The sequence below is a fragment of the Pogona vitticeps genome, chromosome 8, assembly GCF_051106095.1.
Source record: "Pogona vitticeps strain Pit_001003342236 chromosome 8, PviZW2.1, whole genome shotgun sequence".
Lineage (NCBI taxonomy): Eukaryota > Metazoa > Chordata > Lepidosauria > Squamata > Agamidae > Pogona > Pogona vitticeps.
Genome location: NC_135790.1, coordinates 18,369,378 through 18,392,610, shown reverse-complemented (window position 1 = coordinate 18,392,610; position 23,233 = coordinate 18,369,378). Strand labels below are relative to the sequence as shown.

Genomic DNA, 23,233 nt, shown 5'->3' with positions numbered 1-23,233 from the left:
TTCTGTTTGGGAAGGATAAGAGAAGCTAAGACAACAGTTGAAAAGGGCCAAAACACAGGGAAGAGTGAAGAAAGAAGAGCAGAAGATGGGAGAGGTATTGCCTATTTCATAAAACATTTCAATACTTTCTGATGCCAGGGGATCCTGAAAGGCAGTTGTCATCTAAGATGGACAGGTGGGAATGCTTATGAGAAAGCGAACTTCTTTCCCTATGCAGGCTTGCAGTCCAGTGAGTAGGCCTGACCACAGCCGGGAGTGAATGGACATTTTTGATAGGACATTTAGCTATGTGATGCAATAAAGGCATTTATGTTGCGAATTCCCACCTCTTTTGTCCTCAGAAGTACGGATGAAGAACCACAAAGGTATCCTCTTGATCTCAGAAGAGGCTGAGGTATTCATGGCACTCTCAAGATGAGAAGAAAATACGAATACATTTTTCACACCAATTAAGCAAATTTGCACAAAGCACACCAAGAAGACTTTGCTGCAAATAATGCCATTTGGACCAAATGATAATGGATGCTGCTTTCTTGCCTGAATATTTCAGGATCAGAAGCAGGAAGAGGAGTTGTCCATGTCTTTCTTCACTTGCTCTATGTCTGCTGGCCATGTGCATTGTGCTTTTGCTTCTCAGTGGGAAAACTCTAGTTGTGTGCAGGCAGTCTGTGCAAATAACCTTGTTGCAAAAAAAAAAAAAAAAGCATTTCTTGTCTCAGTTTCTCTTGGTGGAAAGGAATTCCCCGTGACTTCAAAATTCTTCACTAAGGTTTCTTGTCAAGTTGGGGCAGCCTCAATCACTGAGAACAGCAAACGTAGAGAGAATTCTTTACAACCAACAGTATCCTATCCAGCTGTTCCTTACTCACCTTGTGTAAATTTCCTTTCTCAGATTTGAACTTGGGAGAAAATTATGGGATCTAAGATTGCTTTTTCATTACAGTGTCATTGTAGAAGACAAGGACAGTCTAGAGTTCCAGAGTCCACCAGACCCTTTGCAGCCCATTCTGGGTTATTTCTATTATTATTTTGTCTGAGAGATAACAGTTCCCAGAATTTCTGCCCTCGGGGATTCTGGAAGCTGTCATTCAATATAGATACTTCTCCAAGTTCTGAAAATCACACCATGTGTTCCTCACAAGCTAAAAAGATGAGCAAAACAGACTCAGGTATTCAAATTACAGAAAGCCAAGTGTGAATTATCAGTTGCATTGATGTGAAATTCCATTACATTTGAAGGACCACTTATGTAAAATTCATTCCTTGATTTCTGATGGGAAACCTTTGGCTTACATTACCAGATCATTAGAAAACACGGTTTCATTTGCAAAGGGAAAGATCAAGGAGTGTTATTCATTTCTATTGGTAATCTATTTTTGAAAAAAAAATACATTAAGGAGACCGCTCTTGTTAAATATATATATACAGTATTTAACAAGAGTGGGATTCCTCTATACATCTGAAAGAGGATCCCTCTGTACATCTGAAACCCAGCCACTAAAATAGCAAACAATAGGGAAGCTAGTAAGGAGAATTGTGATTCATTCTTAATAAAGGAAGGTGATTAGCTGTTGTTGTCTAACAAAGAAGAAGTGTCAGGATGCCTGCAAATGAATTAGGAGTGCACTATATCTGGAGGCTGTTATGAGAATCCTTCTCATTTATATTCCAACCTGTGCCTGCCTTCATTGTAATTTGGATTGCACATTTTAAAATGAGATTAGTTTAAATTGGAAATACCTATAATTTCTCATCATAATTTCTCAGCCAAAAAGCAAGTGGCTATGCTACCAACAAAGCAGGAATTCTGGCTTGGTAAAATAGCAGCTTCTCTAATGAAGTTGGAACCAGCAAAGAACAAGACTGTCTTCCATGGCATCACACATTCCCATCCAGTTATTTGTTCGCTCTCTTCCATCCAGCTTCCTTTCACAGCTTGACTACTGCCGCTGCTGCTTAGCCGAGACCAGGGAGGTAGGAAACCTCACTGGTTTGATTTTGCTGCATTTCTTTGGATCACACCTGTGTTTCCATCTGTCCTTTACATTTGATGTTGTTGCTACATGCTGTAAAGTTGCTTCTGACTTATGGTGATCATGTGAATGAGAAATCTCCAAAATGCCCTGTCCTCAACACCTCAGCTCTTTTAGACATAAGACTATGGCTTCCTTTAGGCAGTAACCCATCTCGTATTTAGACTTCTTCCTTTCCCAGAATTGAGACTCTTGCCTTCTCATGATGGGCCCAAAGCCGGACAGCCTCGGTTCCATCATTTTTGCCACCCACCAGAGATAGTTCAAGCTCTATTAGCTCTAAAATTGAAATTACCCGGAGTGTCGAGGTAAATTAAAATGACGTGAAACAGATTCCTGTGTATCGCCATTCCTGATGTCCAATTTGTGTCCATTAATTCTATCGCACAAAGATTGTCCCAATTGTCCTACAGGTATTGTTGGCAAACGATGGCATAAAGACACTTGGTAGAGAAACAGGTAAAAAAGATTCTTGACGTTGTGTGTGGCATTGTTAGGTCCTGTGATTATGATGACAGGATAAATGTGGGGACAGAGTTGGCATCTGGGTTAGTAGCAGGATTTGGTCGTCATGGCTGTCTCAGCTTGGTGTGGTCCATTGTGTGTTAGTAGTTGCTTGAGATTGGGTGATTGTCTACTAGGAAGTACAGGTCTGCCACCAAGGGCTTGGGAGAGTGATGGGCTGGGGATTACTTATGTATGGACAACTAGTGATGTTCAGTCATTTTCTCTTCTGGGTCTGTCCTGCAGTGGGTTACTTTGGGTACCCGCTTTGCTTTGTTAATTTTATCCTTAATCATATTGGATGAAGAATGCATTTTGTAGATCCTTGAGTTTGCAGTCTCTACCTTGTGGGTTTGTGAGCAGGTGCAATTGTTGTTGTTTAGTTGCTAAGTCGTGTCCAACTCTTCGTGACCCCATGGGCCAGAGCACGCCAGGCCCTCCTGTCTTCCGCTGCCTTCCAGAGTTGGGTCAAGGTGGAATTGTATCTAAAGGCTTTGCTATAAACAGTGGATTTTGTTGTGTGCTCAGGATGGAAGCTGGAAGTAGGTATATCAACTCGTGAGTTTTCAGGACAGCATAGGACTAAGCTATCCATGTTGTAGTTTTACAGCGATGTCTAGAAAATGCACCTGTTGTGTCAATTGCTCCAGGGTGAGGTTGATGTTTTGGTGAAAGTCATTGAAATCCTGGTGGATCTTTTTTCCTAGGGATTCCTTTCCGTGGGTCCAGATCACAAAAATGTCCCCAATGCACCTCATTGTTCTAGGTCATTTTGGACTGTCTCATCATTAGGATTTTCGTGGTGAGGAAAGTTCAACAGAGGTTTACCATTGCCACCTTCTGCATAGGATTAAAAAATAATAATTTGTCACCACCATTGCCTCCTCCACCAAAGTATCTGCCTTGAAAAGTATGGATGCCTCTTAGTCTGGTGTCTCAGCTGTGAGCATTCCATCTTGGCTGTTCATGCTAGGAGTCCAAGCTCATGATGGAGTCTGGCCACCTCGTGACAATGCTCTTATTTTCACTGACACACTCAGACACCTTTATGAGGTCCGGGATGGTATGAGGTCTCCTGCCTTGGGCAATGGGTTGGACGAGAAGACCTCCAAGGTCCCTTCCAACCCTACAACAACTCTATGATTCTATGATCACATTATGCTAGTCATCCAAAAAAGATGGTCACATTTAGAGATGGTCACCAAGCAAACCATGAACCAAGAAACCAAACAAACCAGGCTGGTTCAGGGTTCATTTTATGACCCAGTTTGGGGATCCCATTTTGTGAAAGCAAAACCAAACTCTGAAATCCCCCCCCCCTTTGATGTTTTGTTTGCTTCGGCAAAAGGCGATGGCCTTCCCACTGCCCCCATTGCCTCCACTTACCTCCTGCTGCTGCTGCCACCGGTACCATCCTCAGAGTCAGTGGACCCAGCTTCCCTGCCAGGAGCGTGCCCCTTCCTCTGAGCATGTGCCCGCCACAGCAAGGTAGGGCCCTCTCCGGCACAGACTGTGAATCGTCTTTCCAACAGTTCATGGTGGTTCATGATTCATGGTCAGCCACAAACCATAAATCATCCCAAGCCACCAGTTTTCCAGTTCGTGCCCATCTCTAGTTATATTAGATAGTTGGGTTTTATATGATGGGTTTTGCATACAAATTTGGGCATGTTTTTAAAATAGGTGCATTCCTTTTTTTTCTTTGATGTGCCTTGCATCTTTTTGTCACCAACAATTGTGATTGTGCGCATTTCCCTCTCAGTCATGCACATTTCACAGATTATTTCATGTGCACTGAATTCTACCATAACACCCTTTAAGCCTTAATAACTGTGTACCATCAAAGTCAATTCTGACTTACAGTGACTTGTTCCAGGGTTTTCTATATAGAGAGTTCCCAGAAGAGGTTTCCCTCTCCTTCTGCTAGGGGCCTCCTGGGACAGTGTAGCTTGCCCAAAGGCCACACAGGCTGGCTGTTTTCCCAGAAGGCAAAGTGGGGAATGGAACTCGCAACTTCTAGCTCCACAGCCAGGTACCCATCTCACTATCCAGCTAGCAAGTTGGGGAATCCTTGGCTTAACACTTCCAACTGTTCTCAGACCAGGGTTTAGAGCTGAGGTGTGCAAAGTGCCAGTCTACTGATCTTGTGCTAAAACTCCCGTAAGTGCTTTCCAGTCAACCAAGGGAGGATAATATTTTGCAGTCCAACATCATCTAGAGGGCTCATATTTTGCTGCACCGTGTCTGAAATCCAGTACTAAGTTGCAACTAAAGTAGGCCTATTGAATCAGTGAGAATTTAGTGTTGACCTATGAGTCCCATTGATTCATAATTGTAGCTTACTGCTGGATTTCAATCTATGCTCTAGGAGGCTGTAATACCCCCCTTTTCCCTTGTCAACAATGGGTGTCCACATTACCTGCAAATCCATCATGTCCAGATTTCTTGGGTTTTCCTGGTTAATGCCTCTGGACCAAATGGAGTTTTTGAACCAATAATATAGTGAGGATACAAAATAACAGAGGAAGCAAACCGGGATGCTCTCTGATAATACCTGTATCATTTGGCAGGGGTTGGACTCTATGCCTTATACAGTCATGGCCAAAAATATTAGCACCCTTGCAATTCTGTCAGAAAATGCAACCCTTCTCTCAGAAAATTGTTGCAGTTGCAAATGTTTTGGTACTCACATGTTCATTTCTTTGGTTTGGGTTGGAACAACAACAAAAAAAAAACAGAGAAGAAAATTCAAATCTGATACAATCCCACAGATTGTATCAGGTTTCTGTGTGGGGTTGTATCAGATTTGACTTTTCTTCTCTGGTTTTTTGTTGTTGTTCCAACGCACACCAAAGAAATGAACATCTGAGTACCAAAACATTTGCAAGTGGAACAATTTTTCTGAGAGAAGGGCAGCATTTTTTGACAGAACTGCAAAGGTGCCAATATTTTTGACCATGACTGTAGACCCCTTCCAACTTCATTATTCAGTGATCCTATGATTTCCTGCTTCTGCTTAGTGATGAAACGCAATGCCCATCTTGTCCATATGGGGCCTATGGGTATACATGAGATTGTATACGCTGATATAATAACAATTTGCTGGAGAAGTAGATGGAAATGATCATTTCTCCATCCATTGTGCTTGGGTCTGGAGTCAATGTTTCTCAGGAGAAGGACAGTTGGACTGTGAATAATTTAGAGTATGGAGTGAATGGCTCCCAAATCCAGCCAGCTAGCATCCTCACCACCTTTCATCAGCTTTTTACCCGCATCTCCTACCCAATTGTACATTATAGCAAGCAATGCTACCTCTCAGGATGGTTACCTCAAATCACAACATAGTAGTATAACAGTTCTGCCAATCACCTGATCAATACTCATGTGAAGCAGATGGCCTGTTGGTCATCCAGAAGAGGTTTCTTCTGCATCTCAGCAGCAGAAATGTTGGTCAGGAAGCTCATTTTTCCAGTAGGTAAAGCTATGCACAAAGTTGCAAAACAGAGCAGTAGTCATTAGCAAGGAAGAACAAAATGTTTGAATCATAATTTGTGGATTTAATAAAGGTGAGGTGCTAGAACTTTTACTGCCTGATGACATGTGGCATTTATCTCCTTCTCTAAGCTCTGTGGTTTCTGGCTGTGATTAGTCAAAATGTGAGGACATGGGAAAATACAGATAAATTTTGAATTCAGGCTTTCCTGATGTGATGAGACACCACAAGGAGTTTTTTAAACCATATGAAATTCCTCACCCCTGGCATCTGAATGCTGTTTTGTTGTTGCTGTTGTTTTTCACTGTCAAGAGTCTACACAATTTGCACAAAATGATCCTGCGCAAAATTAGCCTGCTTTCCATTTGAGAAGCAAAGCATACCCACACGGGAGCAGAGCTGTTGTTCTGATTGCTCAGTGAGATGCAAACAACCATCCAATGCTTTTCATTCTTAAAAGTCCACACTAAAATGCAGCAGCCATTAAGTCTTCTGGAACCGCACAGTTTGCTCAAAAATCTACGAGCAAGGATTGTTGAGCAAATTCTGCAGTTCCAGAAGACTAAAGGATGAGACAAGTACAGGGCCTGTTACACCATTGGTTCTTAACCTTGGGTTACTCAGGAGTTTTGGACTGCAACTCCCAGAAGCCTTCACCACCAACTGTGCTGGCTGGGGTTTCTGGGAGTTGCAGTTCAAAAACATCTGAGTAACAAAGGTTAAGAACCACTGTGTTACACCATGTCGTTAGTGGATATGCAAGAAAGCATGCCTAGAATAAGTGGCAAAGAGAATGGCCAGAATCCTATTGGGATTCTACTCTAGATAGTTCTAGACTGCTCAGTGAGTGCCTGAATAGCTCAAAGATTTGGGTAACTGACTAAGGAGCCAGTGTTTAGGAGTTGTTCCCTGCTGTGCCTGTGTAGCTTTGGGCAAGCTGCACAGTCCCAAAGCACACCAGAAGAAGGGAAAAGTAAACCACTAATGAGTAGGTAAATACTTATACATAGGGAACCTTGGAGAAAGTTGCCATAAGTCAGAATCAGCTTGATGGCACATAATTACTATTAAGTGAAACTATGTAAGTCATGGCAGTGTATGGCAGCTAATTAACAAGGTGCTGGTTACATGCCTGGTTGTGTATCTAGTTGCAACTGGCACCTCATTAATTAGCTGCAATTTGCTCCCACAACTTAGGTGGTTTCACTTACTCCAAAGTCAAATCCCAGGAGGGGTCTAGCCCATTTTGATTTAAAATAAACCCTTTTTAAACAAAGCACATAAGGTGATAAATCAGAATGAGATGTTATAGCTAGCCACCTCCCCAGGAGACAGTAGCCATTCAGACTAATGGACAGAGAAAATGAAGTCATTGTGTGAATGTTCATCTAGCTAAGAAAGAGACAAATTAGGAAAAGCAAAGAGATGACCTCTAAAGTAATTTTAAATTTCCTTATTGCAGTTGGCCCCTCTCAAACCTAAGCTTCCTTGTAGACTAATAACTAACGCCTGACTCCAAAAGGCAGGGATGTTGGGACATCTTTGAGTCTGAGTCCCAAGTCTGACTCTTAAGTCTTTGATACCAAGTCCCAAGTCCAAAGCCCCAAGTCTCTGAGTCCTTATTAGGAAAAACATAGGCTTTTTTTGAACTCGGTTCCAAGTCATGAGTTGAGTCCAAGTCATTGAAAAAAAGAACCCAAGTCAAGTCTGAGTTGAGTCACAGCTGAGACAAGTCCACCTTGCCAGCAAGTCCTGCAACTTGAGTCCTCATCTCTACCAAATGATAGTTTCAGCTAGAGTCTATCCACTGAATCGTTTGCTGAATAGTGAGTCAACACATATGTAAATCCCCTGGACTCAGCGAGTCTCCTCTAGATGGGACTATCAATAGGATTTAAGCCTAAAAGAACACAATTTACTTGGCCATTCATTTCTTTTTTTCCTCCCCACACATCTTTTATCTTTTTGCTTCTTCTTTTTGCACTATCTTAAATGTGGCTGTCATTTTCATCTGTGTGTTTTAAAGAGAGAGAGAGAGAGAGAGAGAGAGAGAGAGAGAAAGGCGGGGTGGAAGCAGGAGTCTTGACAGCTAAAAGGCCCATGACACCAACGACAGCTTGGCAGAGATGGTTAGAGTGGTGAAAGAGAAGAAATGCCACTTTCAGATGAGGAGATTCCCGCCCCCCAACCCTTGCACTGTGCAGCGTTAAATGATAACAATGCAAAGGATGAAATTCATCTCCTTAAAAGGGATTTACGGCCACTCTGTCTTCTTCTAATATTACACCCATATTAAATAGAGGGTGGTTAACCATCCACTTCTATCTGGGGGTTGGTTAAGATTTAGTTAATGGATATCCCTGGCTTGAGAACCTCTTTTGCTTTATTTGCATCTCTGTTGAACCAGGGGCTCTCGGTGCACCATTTCCTGTTTCTTTGATCCTAACGCTGATGCTGGAAGGCAAGGAGCTGGGGCAATCCGATGCCTTTGCCTCAATGGCCAGAGAGTCTGGATTTCAAAACTGCGTTAAGATTTTTGACGGAGCAAAAGTCTGCAGAGGGCTCTTGCAGATTCTGCTCTATCACAGATGAAACTCTAGATTCCGGGTTCGGGGCAGTGCTGAACTCCAGCACTGATTCTGCTGCTTGCTTCTGAGTCAGATGTCTCCTCCTACCATATTTTGCTCCATGGTGTAGCGTCAGCCTGGCTTCTACATCTCCATCTTCACCCCTCCAGTCCATGTTTTGGGAAGAGCCTCCTGTGACACCAGCTTAGACTTGACATTAGTATCCTTTCTATAATAGCCTAAAGCAGTGGTCCCCCAACCTTGGGCCTCCAGAGGTTCTTGGACTTCAACTCCCAGAAATCCTAGCCAGCAGAGGTGGTGGTGAAGGCTTCTGGGAGTTGTAGTCCAAGAACATCTGGAGGCCCAAGGTTGGGGACCACTGGCCTAAAGGAATGGAAAACTGTAGCCAAAACCCAACTGAAGAAAACGCACAGCTGTACCTCAGCACAGCTGCACAGCTGTTTTCCCTTCATTGCTTGCTATCTGTCTTATGAGCAGGTGTGCGACTGCATCAGGTATCCAGCAGGACAGATTGTCTCACACAATTGCCTAAGAACCCTGCTCACAAATGGCTCATCACAGGACCAAGAGATTTGAGGCTAAGGGTCGGTTTGGTTTGGTTTGTTGGTGCATATGTTTGATTTGCTCCGAGGAGGGAGTTGTTCGTGTTGACTCTTCCCAACCTGCCCACCAGCAGGGCACATGGATGCTATCTCTGATGGCACAAGGTGCCAAATAGAACATAATGGAGTACCCGCCTTCAGCAATTGTGTCAGCCAGAACACAGTCGGGAAGTTGAGCCAATTTGGCTCAGCCACACGAGAGGGAACAGATCTGTTCAATGACAGAAGGCTCCTGTTTCAAATTTTCTCTGTGACAACTTAATTTGCCACACAGGAATTAATCCCCTTTGCACCAGCAGAACAGATTTGTTTGGGAGGGTTTTTTTTTTCCCTCCAACAACTGTCCAAAATGGCTGAAGGGTTATAACTTCAAGCAATTGGTAACTGGTTTACAAATGAAGGAAATCCCCACTGGAACTGTTCAAGGCACCTTTCCTGTAAACAACACCCATCTGCTAACAATTCAGAGCTTGCTTATTGATGCCAGATATGCTACGTAGCTAATGAGTGCATATGACCCTATATGTAAGTAACTGCTTGCTAAGCCAGATGCTAATTCTAGCCTACCAACTTGCCAGAGGGATGATAAAACTCTGCCAGGACTGTACCACCTTATGCTGCTGGTGGAAGGCATGGGGCTTGTATGTTTGAGCACTCCCTATGTTTTTTTTTAAATTGAATAAAAATAATTCATGAACCAGTGATATTTGATGGGTTTGATTGCTAAAATATTGTTCTGATTGTGTCTGTGCTAGTTTTGGAATCAATTTTTACTTGCTGGTGCCAGCTCTACCATGTTCCATTCTGTTACGGCTTTTATCTAGTCCCTGATTTGTGGGGGGCCCTGTGAATTAATGACTTCCAAATGGTCCTGTTCAGGACTTTGAAACTAAGGGCTTGTCTAGACTGACTGGTTTGGGCATCGGGTGGACTGGGCTACAGAAGATCTGTTGAGGTTGAGGGAGAAAAGCGATGTGCCATTTGGCATGCTTCTCCCATCCAAACAGCAAACAACCCCCCGTAACCCCATCAGCTGTCAATTAAGTGCTTTTCCTGATCATCTGCAGAGGGTCAGGAGATTTTTCCTCTCTGTGTGGGGGTGGAAGTGCCTTTCCCTTTTCGCCCTTCCCCTCTCCCTGTTCCCCTCCCCTCATTCTCTACCCACCCCAATTTCTTTCTCAAACTCTCCCTCATAATCTGCAGCTGCTAGATGCTGCTAAAAAGGTAAAGGTAAAGGTTCCCCTTGACAATTTTTGTCCAGTCGTGTTCGACTCTAGGGGGCGGTGCTCATCTCCATTTCCAAGCCATAGAGCCAGCGTTTTGTCCGAAGACAATCTTCCGTGGTCACATGGCCAGTGTGACTTAGACACGGAACGCTGTTACCTTCCCACCGAGGTGGTCCCTATTTATCTACTTGCATTTATATGCTTTCGAACCGCTAGGTTGGCGGGAGCTGGGACAAGTGACGGGCGCTCACTCCATCGCGTGGATTCGATCTTACGACTGCTTGGTCTACTGACCCTGCAGCAAAGGCTTCTGCGGTTTAGCCCACAGCGCCACCACGTCCCTCCATATAGATGCTGCTATGTCCCAGCTAATGAGTGTGCCAAAAAGAATGCATGCCCTACTGCTCAGCGAGAAAGGCGAGGGATGTCGGTGAGTCCTAAATCCAAGTCTTTGATCCCAAGACCCAAGTCTGAGATGGAGTCTTTGGTTCTAAGTCCTAAGTCCCGGGTCCTTTTAAAAACAAGTTCTTTTCCCCAGGATAAAAGGAGGGAATGGGTAGGTTCCAAGTCACAAGTCAAATCTGAGTTATTGGGGGGGAAACCTGAGTCAAGTCCAAGTCAAATCATAGGTGTGGCTTAAATCGAGCTTGACAGCAAGTCCTGCAACTTGAGCCCCCACCCCTGTATGTGACAACTCTAAAGGGGGAAGAATGGACCATTCCGAGTGAAAAACATTTGCAAAGGCTTTTTTCTCCAAAAAATAAAACATGCCCTTAGTAATCCACATATCATATCTATATGCCAGTGTGGACCTGCCCTAAGTCAGTGACTTGATTTATTCAGCTTGATGTGGTACAGCCTGCTGTGGTCCACTGTCAGAAAAACAGTGCCACATGATTTGCATTGATGTGTAGACTAGCTCTTACACCACAAAGCTAAAGTGTTACAGTCTTCAGCTTACAGAGCTAGTGATTTGAGTGAACAAAGCCCTTGTGTTCATAGATAGGAAAACCACACAGCCACAAAATGACCTTCCTAAAGTCACTCAGGGAAGAAATTGGAGAGCAAGAAATAATTGCTGCCAGACATGCTGTGCTTGTAAAGCCATCATTTGCTGAGAAAAAGGGTCTTGGCTTGGAGGACACTAGACTTCAGGCACTCTGAGGTTAAATAAGTGTGCTGGCTAGTTAGTACACAACCATCCATCACTGCAACGCCACAAGAAATGGAAGGAACACTGCAGCAGGATACAATTCTAGACACAGAGGTGATATAGTTAATGGATTGGCTGTTGTCTCTTTACAGATCCACCTCTCGTCAATCTGTCAGTAGAACCTCAGCCTGTCCTTGAAGACAACACCGTCAAGTTTCACTGCTCTGCTAAGGCCAATCCTGCCGTCACTCAGTACAGGTAAGACCATATGGAAGGGATTATTGCATGTTGCTGATGATGGGTGTGCATTGTGTTTCGCACCCTCAAAATATCTGCCTGTGACTGCTTTTCCTCACCAACCATGTAGAAAAATTTCATTCAGAAGAGCTGGTTAGTAGCTGAGGCTGACTGAGACATTGCCTAGATATGACGTCTATCTAAATGCCAGATGTGAATAGAAATGTCTGGAGTTCTCACAAGGAATGAAGCTATCTGAGAACATCAATTGGAGGAAATCACAGTGTGGTTGTGTGAGGAAAATAAAAATGTATGGATGAAAATGTCATGCTAAGATGGAAATAGTAGGCAGGCTTAAAGCACAGTGCAGACTTCTCTTCAGGACTGTAGCCCTCACAAAGGTCCGAGAAGACAGTTGGGAAGAGATACGATATCCTAAGAAATAAACTGAAATAGAGGAACTGCTGCATGATATTGGGCAGGATTTGACCACAACTGGAAAGTCCTACCATACTCCTGGAACAACAAAAACGGCAAAAGGGAGTAGATGACTTTGTATCAAGGCTATGAAGTGCTTAACAATGGCCTTACACCACAGGAGACTCTGTGCTCTAATTCCAATTAGCACCTTTTAAGAAAGTTATCTCCATTGAGACAGTCTCTTTGTTTGTGAATCTTAATTTTATTAACCGTTGTGGGATGGTATCGCTAAGGTGCTGAGAAGACACAAGACTATGATGAACTCCAAGAATGAATGGCAGTGTCAAAAGTTAGGCTAGGGGTAAAGTCAGGTCTTCCTTCAGATGCCCTAGAAATGCAGAGAGAGAGAGAGAGAGAGAGAGAGAGAAATAAACATAAAGTATATTTACTCCAGTCTAGTCCAAAATGGGAAATATATTTTTCCCAAATGTGGGAAAACAACATGTATCTTTCCATCACGGGACTACCCATGTGTCTTTTTTTGGTCAGACTGAGAGTTAGGAGAGGAAGCCCAAGTCATTTACAGTTCCTCTGTAAGGTTTGACAGAGAGGAGCCATCAAACAAATGCGGACAAGTGTGACTGTTGTGATTCAAACAAAGTTTCAGTCTAACCAAGACCAGACAATATAGATATCTGGCAACCTCTACATACAGTGCGGGCAAATATATGTATAACAGCAGCAGCAAATATGAATGTTTATGTGGTATCGTAGGTAAATGGCACTGTTGGATATGGAGTGCCCATGATACATGCATGGAGAGGCTGGATATAGTGATCTCAGGAACATATTACCACCCAGAGTGTGCTAGAGATGGCAGTTGCCAGTGACTCTACTCACCCACATGAGGCAGAGTGGAGATCAAATGAGCTCCTGGTTGTAGCTCAGGCAACTCCTAATGTTGCTTCTCGAAACATCCCTGGCCATTTTAAGGTCCCTCTGTTAGCTGGAGGACCTGAGCATCCAGTCATTCGGTTTGTTACCTGTTTTATCACGATGGTTGTGAAATATGCTGAATGAAAACTGGGGGGGAATGATTATTTTGACCCACACTCCTAATATCTCCCACTCAGCATGGCCAAGCACACTAATGAATAAGGGATTCTGGGGGTTGTAGTCCAGGAGATAAGTTTTGCCAAGTTTCGTAATCAAAGAATGGTTCACAGATTCTTCTTGTCTATACTAGTATGGTGTGAATATAGAATCCATGCTGCCCTCTGCTAGAATGCAACAAGCGCTCCACAGACGTCTTAGCTCTGTCCCCAGGCTGAGCAGATGAAGCCAGCGATGGGTGCCCGCCAAATGCCGCAGTGGCAGTTCTTGGTGTTGATAATGTTGTTATATGCTAATGGACTCCAATTGTCTCGGTATTGCAGCCGTCTGTGCTTTTTTGTCAAAGCTGACGCTGTTCCATGTGCAGCAGTGACTTACCGATCCAGCATGCAGCGGCTGTTTAGAAAGCATTGGCAATGAGCTAGCACAACCATCTGCTCAGGGACGCCACTAACAGAACACACACACGCACACACACACAATGAGGATTCTATTACAGAGAGCTTTGCCTTATTACATTTTCCTGTAATCTTTTACATTCCGAAATAGACAACTCCATTAGCTTGGTTTGATTACAACTTTTGGCCTTGCTTCTACTACTGCTCTTGCCCGGTGATGGTCAGTATGGTTTCTCCAAGGCCAATAAGTGCAGCCATCAACCTGGGACCCCTAGGTTAGCAGCTCTATAGGAGTTCAGTATTGAGAGTGATTCCCCATGTTACTATGGGCACCTGTTATGTTTTCCACCCTCTGTTTGGGCTGTGTCAGACAGTATTTCTCCCCTGATTCTGCTCATGCTAGAACTACAGAAATATAAATTGGAGGAAACCTCCAAGGGTCATCTAGCCCTTTCCCTACCAATATAGAAAAAATCACAAGTAAAATAGTCCTCACACATGGAGGGAAGGATGCATACATAGCTTATCCCTACCTCCCACTCCTATCCATGGTCTGGCCCTGCCTGTTCATGTGTACATTGGATGTCTGAATGAGTCATCTGCATGCACAGCTCTCTCTGACCAGTTGATGAATAATAATCACCTGGCCCTGTGATGCTGAGCTAAAAAGGTCCCATTGCTTTTGCACACATTTATATTTTTTTTAATAAATTCAACAATCCCCTATCCCTAACATGTCTCAGCTTTCTGAAAATATGTCTGATCGGCCAGTTTGCATTTCTTTGCATACTGCAGGTACACAGTTTGCACAATGTATGGTTCAGTTTGTGATTCTATCTGCATTGCACATCAGGAGTAGGAAAAAAAATAGCTGTTTGACCTACAACTCCCTGCAGGGAGCATGGCCATCTGAGAGGAATACTAGCCATTCTAGTACAAAGAAGTCACTTTCCCAAGTTCGGTTCTAAGCTGACACAGCCTCATAAAATGAGTGGTCAAGATTTTCAAAGCCATGACATGATCAGTTGGAAGCTCGGTTGAAACTGACAAAGCTCATAAATAGAGATGGGAAAGGTTGCATAGATTGTACTAAAGTTTCCACCATGGTCAGGGGGTTCTTGGAGTTATCGGCTAGAGGGTTCAGGAACATGCAGCTCCGAAAATTCATCTTTCCAACCATGGCTCCTAGAGATAGATCTTTGGTTGAAAAACAGGTTTCCTTTATTTTTGCCTGGACTACTCTATTATCCCGAGGCAGAAGATTGTTTCAGTACATAGGAAGAATAAGAACACAGGCCTCTTCCATATTCTCTTACCTTTCAAGCTTGAAATGTAGAAGTGGTGGTTTTTCATAGCAAGGATGGCAAACTGAGAAACAGAGTCTGTCTTCATCCTCGTTGCATGAGCTGATGACCCATTCCTGTTGAGCTAGTGATGTTGAAGAAACCATTGGTTTTCATTTTAATTTGGCATTTTTGAATACATAGGCAAACTGAACATCTGTTGTCCTTTGAAATGTTGTTGTCTTCAAATTGTGCACTTCTCCCATCAAAAGGTGCATCACCATATACTGTATATTGGGAGAAAATATTTGCAAAAAAAAGTGTTCACATTTGAAAAGATAACATTCCAAAATGTAATGTATTTGGAAAATTGCTTTTAAAGCATGCACATTAGACAAAATTGGTTGTCTAATGTGTAGTCGTACGTTGCAACTAGAGTAGGCCCATTGAAGGAACTTAATAAAGGAGTTGACTCACTAAATTCTCCCTGATTCAATGGGCTTACTCTAGTTGAAGCTCACTACTGGATTTCAACTATTGAGTGCCAAAATGCAGTTGTACAAAAATAGGTTCAGATATTCATGCAAATGTTTTGAGAACGTGTTCAGCATTCAAGATGAACCCAACCGAAAACTGGGGAAAGAACCTTTTGGGGGAAGCCAACAAGGTCAGATTTATCCTTCTCTGCTTGAGGTATTTTCGGTCATTTCACTGTTGGGACATCTTGATCTTCTCCTTAGTGCCCTGCCATTTACCATGTAGCAACACTTCAGATAGAATTTATGCATCTTGTGTGCATCAGGGTTGAGGTTCTTAATTTGAATCCATCCAAGTGCATCAGAGCATTGATTCCAAAAGTCGGGACTTCTTAAAAAGATGTGCAATTTAAATCTTGTTGTGGTACTTCCCCCCTTTCCTCAAATGTGCATTATGAAAAGTCCATGAACTAGAGATGTCACCACAAGGTCTTCAACTGCCTCTACACTTTTGCTGGGCATTGCATAGTCCGCTGCTCTTGAGAGTTAACATTTACTTTTTCAACCATCCTGCTACGTTTTCATTTCAATAGATAAGGTGATAAACAGGGATCTAGAGCAGTGGTCCCCGACCTTCGGGCCTCCAGATGTTCTTGGACTACAACTCCCAGAAGCCTTCACCACCACCTCTGCTGGCCAGGATTTCTGGGAGCTGAAGTCCAAGAACATCTGGAGGGAGGCCCAAGGTTGGGGATCACTGAACTAGAAAGTGTTACTTACTAGCCTCACAAAGCAGCAGGTATTCCATTTTTGTGAGATCTGAGCAGATCTGAGGAAATTGCACCAAACATGGTACAGAACAAACTGACTGCTGTCATTTCACCCCCAGAATCAAGAAGGTTGTCCACTCATATTATAATTCCTCCATAGCCTAATCTGTATCTTTCTCTATTTGAGGCCTGCTGTGCCTAAGGATTTGCACTGGAGTTGAGTTGATATCAAGCATCTGGTCTCTTTTTTTCATGCATATGTTCCTTACTTCCAACCCTCAATGTATGTATACACCTACGTATTGGTTAGGAAAAAAGAAATAATGTATGTAAAAACTATGTGTGATCATGTATGTTATTTTGGTAGAGGGCTTTTAAAAAAAAAACCCGCATAGGTTATCATGAGAAAGCTGGGGGTTAGAATCACTGGCAATTTAATGCAAAAATAAAACACAGCAAAGGAAGAGAGATTCATGTGCCTGCATTTTAAGAACGTAGAAAGCTGCAGTAGACTGAGTTGCTCATTAGAATAATAGAATAATTGAGTAGAAAGGGTCCTATAAGGCCATTGAGTCCAACCTCCTGCTCAATTCAGGAATCCAAATCAAAGCATTACCGACAGATGGTTGTCCAATTTTCTCTTGAATGCCTCCAGCGTTGGAGTACTCACTGTCTCCTGAGATAATTGGTTCCATTGTCATACTGCTCTAACAGTTAGTCTAGTTACTTTAGTATTTTTAGGCTGAATGACAGTGTCACCTGGTAATAAACAGGGGTTTTTCCCAGACTGCACATACAGCTATACAAGGAGAGAAGAATCCATACAGGATTGCAGGGGAAAAATCATTTGGCTTGCATTTTAACATAAATTAACCAATTTTGTACTTACTGAACTAAGAGACACACCAGAAGACAATTCTCACCCAGTTTCCACACTCCTATTCATTTTCCACTATGTCTCTCCCACCAAAAATGTACACAAAACTGCATATGTATTTAAGATATGCATAAGGAAAACACCATATGAAAATTTGTGCAAGTTACTGTGGATTTCTTTACCAAAAAAAGAGATAACCACTTGCAACTGATGCAGAAATGTACCAAAATAAACACGTGCTTCCAAATCTCTGAAAGAAGTAAGACAGACAGAACTACACTGTAAATTAGACCCAGGACTTTGTGCATACAAATTATTTTCTCCTATGCTCGCCTAGTCCTCTTCCACGTGTCTTTCTTGAGGCCAGGATCCCCTTCATTAACTCTCACCCAAATTCTCATCTACTGTGGCAGAGACATTGTGAGAAAGTGTTAACAAGGACTTGTATTTGCTCTCCTGCTGAGCCTGCATTGTACTCTCAGCGTGGTCTCTACTGCACTTCCTATTGTTTAATTTCAAGTAGGTCAAGTGATGGGAGATCTAGCTGCTTAACAATGCAGTATGGATATAGCTCTTTTGACAGCATCTTGTAAAATGGCGCATCACTAAGCTCCATAAAGGGACAGAATTCTTAACAACAACCCACCTTGTTTGGGGGCAAGAAGATCTTTCCATGGAGTCTGCAAAAGCCGTTTCTGCTTCGCCGGCACATCCAGCTGAGATTAGAGGTCGGTTGCCTTAAGGCTCAGTCAATTATAGCAAGAACAAAAAAAAAAGTTAACTTTGACAAGTGTGTTGTCGCCTTTGAGAGAATGTGTCCCAATAAACATGTAGCAGTTCTTCCCAATTTACCAAGGGCAATTTATTCCCTGGTGTACCATATGAAGACATAAAGAATATGTCTGTCTGTGACATCTTTTTGGCAACTGGCAAAAAGGGTCTCTGAGCCACACTTGAAAGAATATGACGCTCTAGAGTCTATGAATTAGCAGGGATGGGGGACTAATGCAACAGTCCCCAACCTTTTTGGGACCGTGGACCGGCTGAGCCTCCGAGGAAGGCAGGGGCCCCCTGCAGGTGCACATGGGTGCACGCGTGCACTCTCAGGTGCATGCGTGAAGTGATGGGGGAGTGCCCACCAGCGTCGGCATGAGTGCTCCCCCACCCCTTTGCACGGGCACTCAGGTGCATGAATGCAGGGGTGGGGAGTGCTCACATCAATGCTGGCATGCACACATGTGCACAAAGCAGTTGTGGGGAGGGGAGTGCCTGTGGGGGGTGGGAGGTCTGTATATGTGTGCTATTATGAGCTATCGTCTTGCTTTGAACTAGATGTGTTGCACATACTTCGAAATTGCTGGCCATCATCAGTGAATGGTAAATGGAGGTGATAACAAGCTTCAGGCCACAAAGTAAATCAATGAAGTACTCAATGATAGATATATTTAATATAGACCTGTCATTCCATTAAAGTATTCATTGTCAATCATTTGCCTATTTTTACCAAATAATTGTTCCATTTGCATATTGTGAGCTTCAATTTATATCCCTTTTTGAAATGTTGGATAATTTTTTTTAAAAAAAATGTTAACGATTTAAAAAATGGATTCTAGCACAAAATTTAATCTGAGGGGGGAAAGGCTGCCTTTAATAATCTTTTCATCCTGTATTAAAAGTAGAATACCAGATGCAAAATAGATTTCTAAAATGAGCAAGTGTGGCCTCAATACATTTTATTCCATTTGAAATTAGATTATACCAGTGAACCAAGAGAAACATGCAACTATATACTAGTTCATTCAAATGCAAGCCAAAATGACTTTGATGTGACTTATTCTCCATGCCAGAAGGTGTGCACAGGAGTTCGGCCATAACTGAGTAAACTCCCAATTCCCAGCCCGCAAACCAAGAGATCAAGGTATAACAACAGTTTTCTAAGAGTCCCTGATAGAAAAGATGAGACTGGAATGAATCTTGGGCATGCCCTTTGCATCATCAGCTTTCGGTTCCCAAAGTGCAGATGGGAAGGAGAAAGGAATGGAAGAATTAGTCGATTTTGGTTTCACCCAGTTTCTTATATTTCTTTTTCCTAAACTTGAATTCCTTTGGCCCTTTTCTGCATTACTTTGCAATGAGAAAGAGAGAGAGAGAGACAAAGAGTCATATACCATATTTTTCCGTGTATAAGATGATACTTTTGTCTAAAATGTTTAGATTAAAAATTGGGGTTCGTCTTATACATGGAAGTAAGAAAGGGGGAGGGATCAAAGCACTTTGATGCCTGCTTTCCCCCTCCACTTTCCTTGCAAGAATGTAGAGGGGGAAAGCAGGAATCAAAGTGCTTTGATCCCCACCTTCCCCCTCCACTTTCTTGCGAAGAAAGAAAGTTTGGGTTAGAAAAGGGGGTCTTATACATGGGGGGAATCTTATACATTGAAAATACCGTATGTTTTTTACATTTGAGGGCATCTACAGTATATTTCCCTTCTGAACAATATCATGACCTTATCTCTTTTTATGACTTAATTGGGACATTGGTACTATTGTGTCAGCCAATTGTGCCAGCTGAAAATCTAACCCTCTATGTAATAAAGTAGTAATTGCACTTCAAGTTACAATGAAGAGTTATTAATTTGAGGACTCAGTTACTGTCAAAGATACAAATTGCTCTGCTTCCGTATGCATTACATATGCAGGAGGTGGAAAGAAGGGTTTGCAACCAACTGGGTCAAAGTAGCCAAGTAAAAGCACCTAGTAAACAAGGACAGCAAATGATAAATCAAATCTCATGTGCAAAGAGAAGGGAAATCCTTTGCATAGCACTCTCAATCTGGAGATGCTATTGACCTTAAGTTCCCATCTCCCCTGACTAGGCTGGGGAACATGTGTGATGTAGTTCAACAATATTGGAAGGTCACATATTTTCCATCCCTATTTTCAGTGTGTGAGCTCAGGGATCCTTACGACCACCCTGTAAGACCACCCTTACGCTATTACCTTATTAAAGAAATATTAGTCAATACTGATTAGAGATGGGCACGAACCTCGGTTTGGAGGTTCCTGCCAGTTTGTATGTGCAGTACCATAGGCGCTGTGTGTTCCCTTCTGCCACTTCCCCAACTGGATCCCCCACTCACCAGCTGCCATGTGCTTCTTTCCTCCTCCTCCTTGGCTATTCAACCAGTCTCCATCAGGAGCATGGGCCACCCTGCCCCACATCCTTGGCTTGACTCAGACATGGAGGCATGACAGGCAACCCTGTGCTCCAGCTGGGGACTGATCATACAGCCAAAGAGGAGCGTACTCTGAATCGTGAGTGGATCATTGGCTGGGGAGATGGGAAGGGGAACATCCAGCATCTGTGGTGCCACATACATGAACCTCCAAACCAACATTCGTGTCCATTTCAGATGCTGATTGTTAGGAATTAGGGATGTCATATGTTGCTTGTCTAGTTCTTTTTCACATAAAACATGAAAACTATCATGTTAGAAAGAATAGTTGCACCCATATGATGCACTTTCTAACATTTGTACATGGATCATCCAAGTTGGACAATCCGAGAGCAACTTAAGCTGGTCAAGGTTGCCAAGGGCCACCTGAGCAAAACCAGGCCAACGGAAGCGGTATCCAGACCAAAACCTTCCAAATCAAAAGTTGTTGGAAATTACTTAGGACTCTACCTTCTAGGGATGTGGTGGCGCTGCAGGTTAAACCGCAGAAGCCTCTGTGCTGTAAGGTCTGTAGATCTTCAGCTGTAAGATCGAATCCACATGACAGAATGAGCGCCCGTCGTTTGTCCCAGCTCCCGCCAACCTAGCGGTTCGAAAGCATGCAAATGCGAGTAGAAAATAGGGACCACCTCGGTGGGAAGGTAACTGCGTTCCGTGTCTAAGTCATTTGATCACGGAACGATTGTCTTCGGACAAAACGCTGGCTCTGTGGCTTGGAAACGGGGATGAGCACCGCCCCCTAGAGTTGAACACGACTGGACAAAAATTGTCAAGGGGAACCTTACCTTTATCTTCTAAGGGAAGGGACGTGGTCACACTGCGGGTTAAACCGCAGAAACCTCTGTGCTGCAAAGTCATAAGGTCAGCAGTCATAATCCACGCAACAGACTGAGCTCCCGTCGCTTCTCACAGCTCCTGCCAACCTAGCAGTTCGAAAGCATGTAAAAATGCAAGTAGATAGGTAATGGCGTTCCATGTCTAGTCGCGTTGGCCACGTGACCACAGAAACTGTCTTTGGACAACGCTGGCTCTACAGCTTGGAAACGGGGATGAGCACCGCACCCTAGAGTCAGACATGACTGTACTAAATGTCAAGGATAACCTTTACCTTTACCTTTACCTTTGCCTACCTTCTAAGGACAACCCATCGTAATTTCATGGTGGCATTGCAGCTGTGTAGGAGAGCTGAAATAAATCAGTTCCTCGTGTGTCTCTCTCTCCTTCTCTGTCTCTTTTCCCCTTATCTCTTTTGCCCACAGATTTTTGACAACAGTGTGATTCTGTTGTCAGATTGCTGTGTTGGCCAGCTTCTGAAATCAGCCAGCAGAAAAGTGTTCTGATGCTAAAAGTGAGTGCTGCCAGTTTCTTTCCTATCTTGATAATCACTGCCTCCATATAGACAATTCATCTTTGAGTTAGCTCTGCCCCCATCACCTTCGGAGAGAAAGAGTAGGAAAAAACAGGAATATTGCTTGCAGCTCTCTTCTCCTTTTTTTACTTATTAAATCTCTCTCTCAAAAAAAAAAAGTGTCTCTGTTTGTGTGTGCACATACATGCATATGCATGTGTGTGCACACACAGAATAAGTCTTACAGGGAAGGGTGACACTCAGCCGGAGATAAGGAGATTGTATGGAATCAGGAAGGAACAACTCAGAAAATGGAAAAGCATCTGGAGAGGGTTCTCCAGCATAATCTAGCTAATCCATGCGTGGTCAGTGCTGAGAGAAACAGAAGCTTAGTTTGCTAGCTTCCTGGGAAGCTCAGCAGCCTGTAGAGCCTGCCGGCTATCAGTGGCTAGCTAATCTCCATGGTTTTTCATCTGAATAGAAGTGGCATCTGCGTGCGGTTGATTCGCATCAGCTAGGGACAAATTCATTTTCTGCTCCTAGTTTACCACTCCCTTCCAGTCCTCGGATTACAAACTGCTTATTGCAGAAGGCAAGCCCAAGGAAGTGAAACAGCTGCTGCTATGAGATAAGAGGGTCGGTTTTTTTGGCTTTCTGGAGCATCCTTTCCTGCTTATACTGTGAGGTTTGGAAGGAGGGGGAGGAGGAGTCTGTTTGGACAGAAGTGACCCAAAGATGCTAAAATGGAATGCTGGCAGGAAGAAGTCCACAGTCCTCTTCTTGGTCCAGACAGAATGCATTGTGTCAGAGCTGGTTTACTTTGCTGCCTGAGGCAGCGCAGCACATTGAACCTCACCCACCCAGCTAGGTTGATTGTTTAAAGCCAGTTGAGCTATTTTGTCAAATGCAGCAGAAAAGCTCAAAAATGTCTCTCTCCATCCTTGACTGCAGCAGCAACAATAGATTTGTAAATTAAATTATTGGCAGTTTGCTACCCTTCCATGAGATGTCAAATCTACTTCCCAAGGCAGCTGCTTCATGTTGCTGTACACTTACTTTTGCGTCTTGTAAGACATCAGCAACCAAAAACTGTATTTAATTTGGCTGGCATGGAGATCAGAATGTAATGCAAGGGTTTTTCTGTGCCCACTTAGAAAACACAATTTTGTTTCTAACATCCCGGGTATAACTCCAGAGAGGAAGAATGTGTGCCTGTGTTGTTTAACTGCAACTCCCATCATTCCTCACCATTGGCTGTACTGAGAAAGGCTAATAGGGACTGAATTCCAATAATATCTGGAAGCCAACACAGCCCCCCCCCCCTCCCTTGGCATAGAGGTTCAGTGACAATCTGATTCCAAGATGCAAGATTTTTCAAAGTACTACAAATAGGGATCTCCTTATCCACAGGATCAGTATCCACTGATTCATTTATCTATAGTCTGAAATTATTAAAAGAAAAAAAAAAAACCCAAAATT

At 43.2% G+C, this 23,233-nt stretch overlaps 1 protein-coding gene across 6 annotated transcripts in view; it reads left to right on the top strand.

Moving 5' to 3' along the window:
- KIRREL3 (kirre like nephrin family adhesion molecule 3) overlaps window positions 1-23,233 on the top strand; it is an 846,407-nt gene that overhangs the window by 665,507 nt on the left and 157,667 nt on the right. For all 6 annotated transcript variants that reach the window (XM_078379823.1, XM_072978974.2, XM_072978972.2 and 3 more), the window contains exon 7: window positions 11,752-11,857. In XM_078379823.1, coding sequence (XP_078235949.1) covers window positions 11,752-11,857 — 106 coding nt within the window. The remainder of the gene's footprint in view (window positions 1-11,751; window positions 11,858-23,233) is intronic.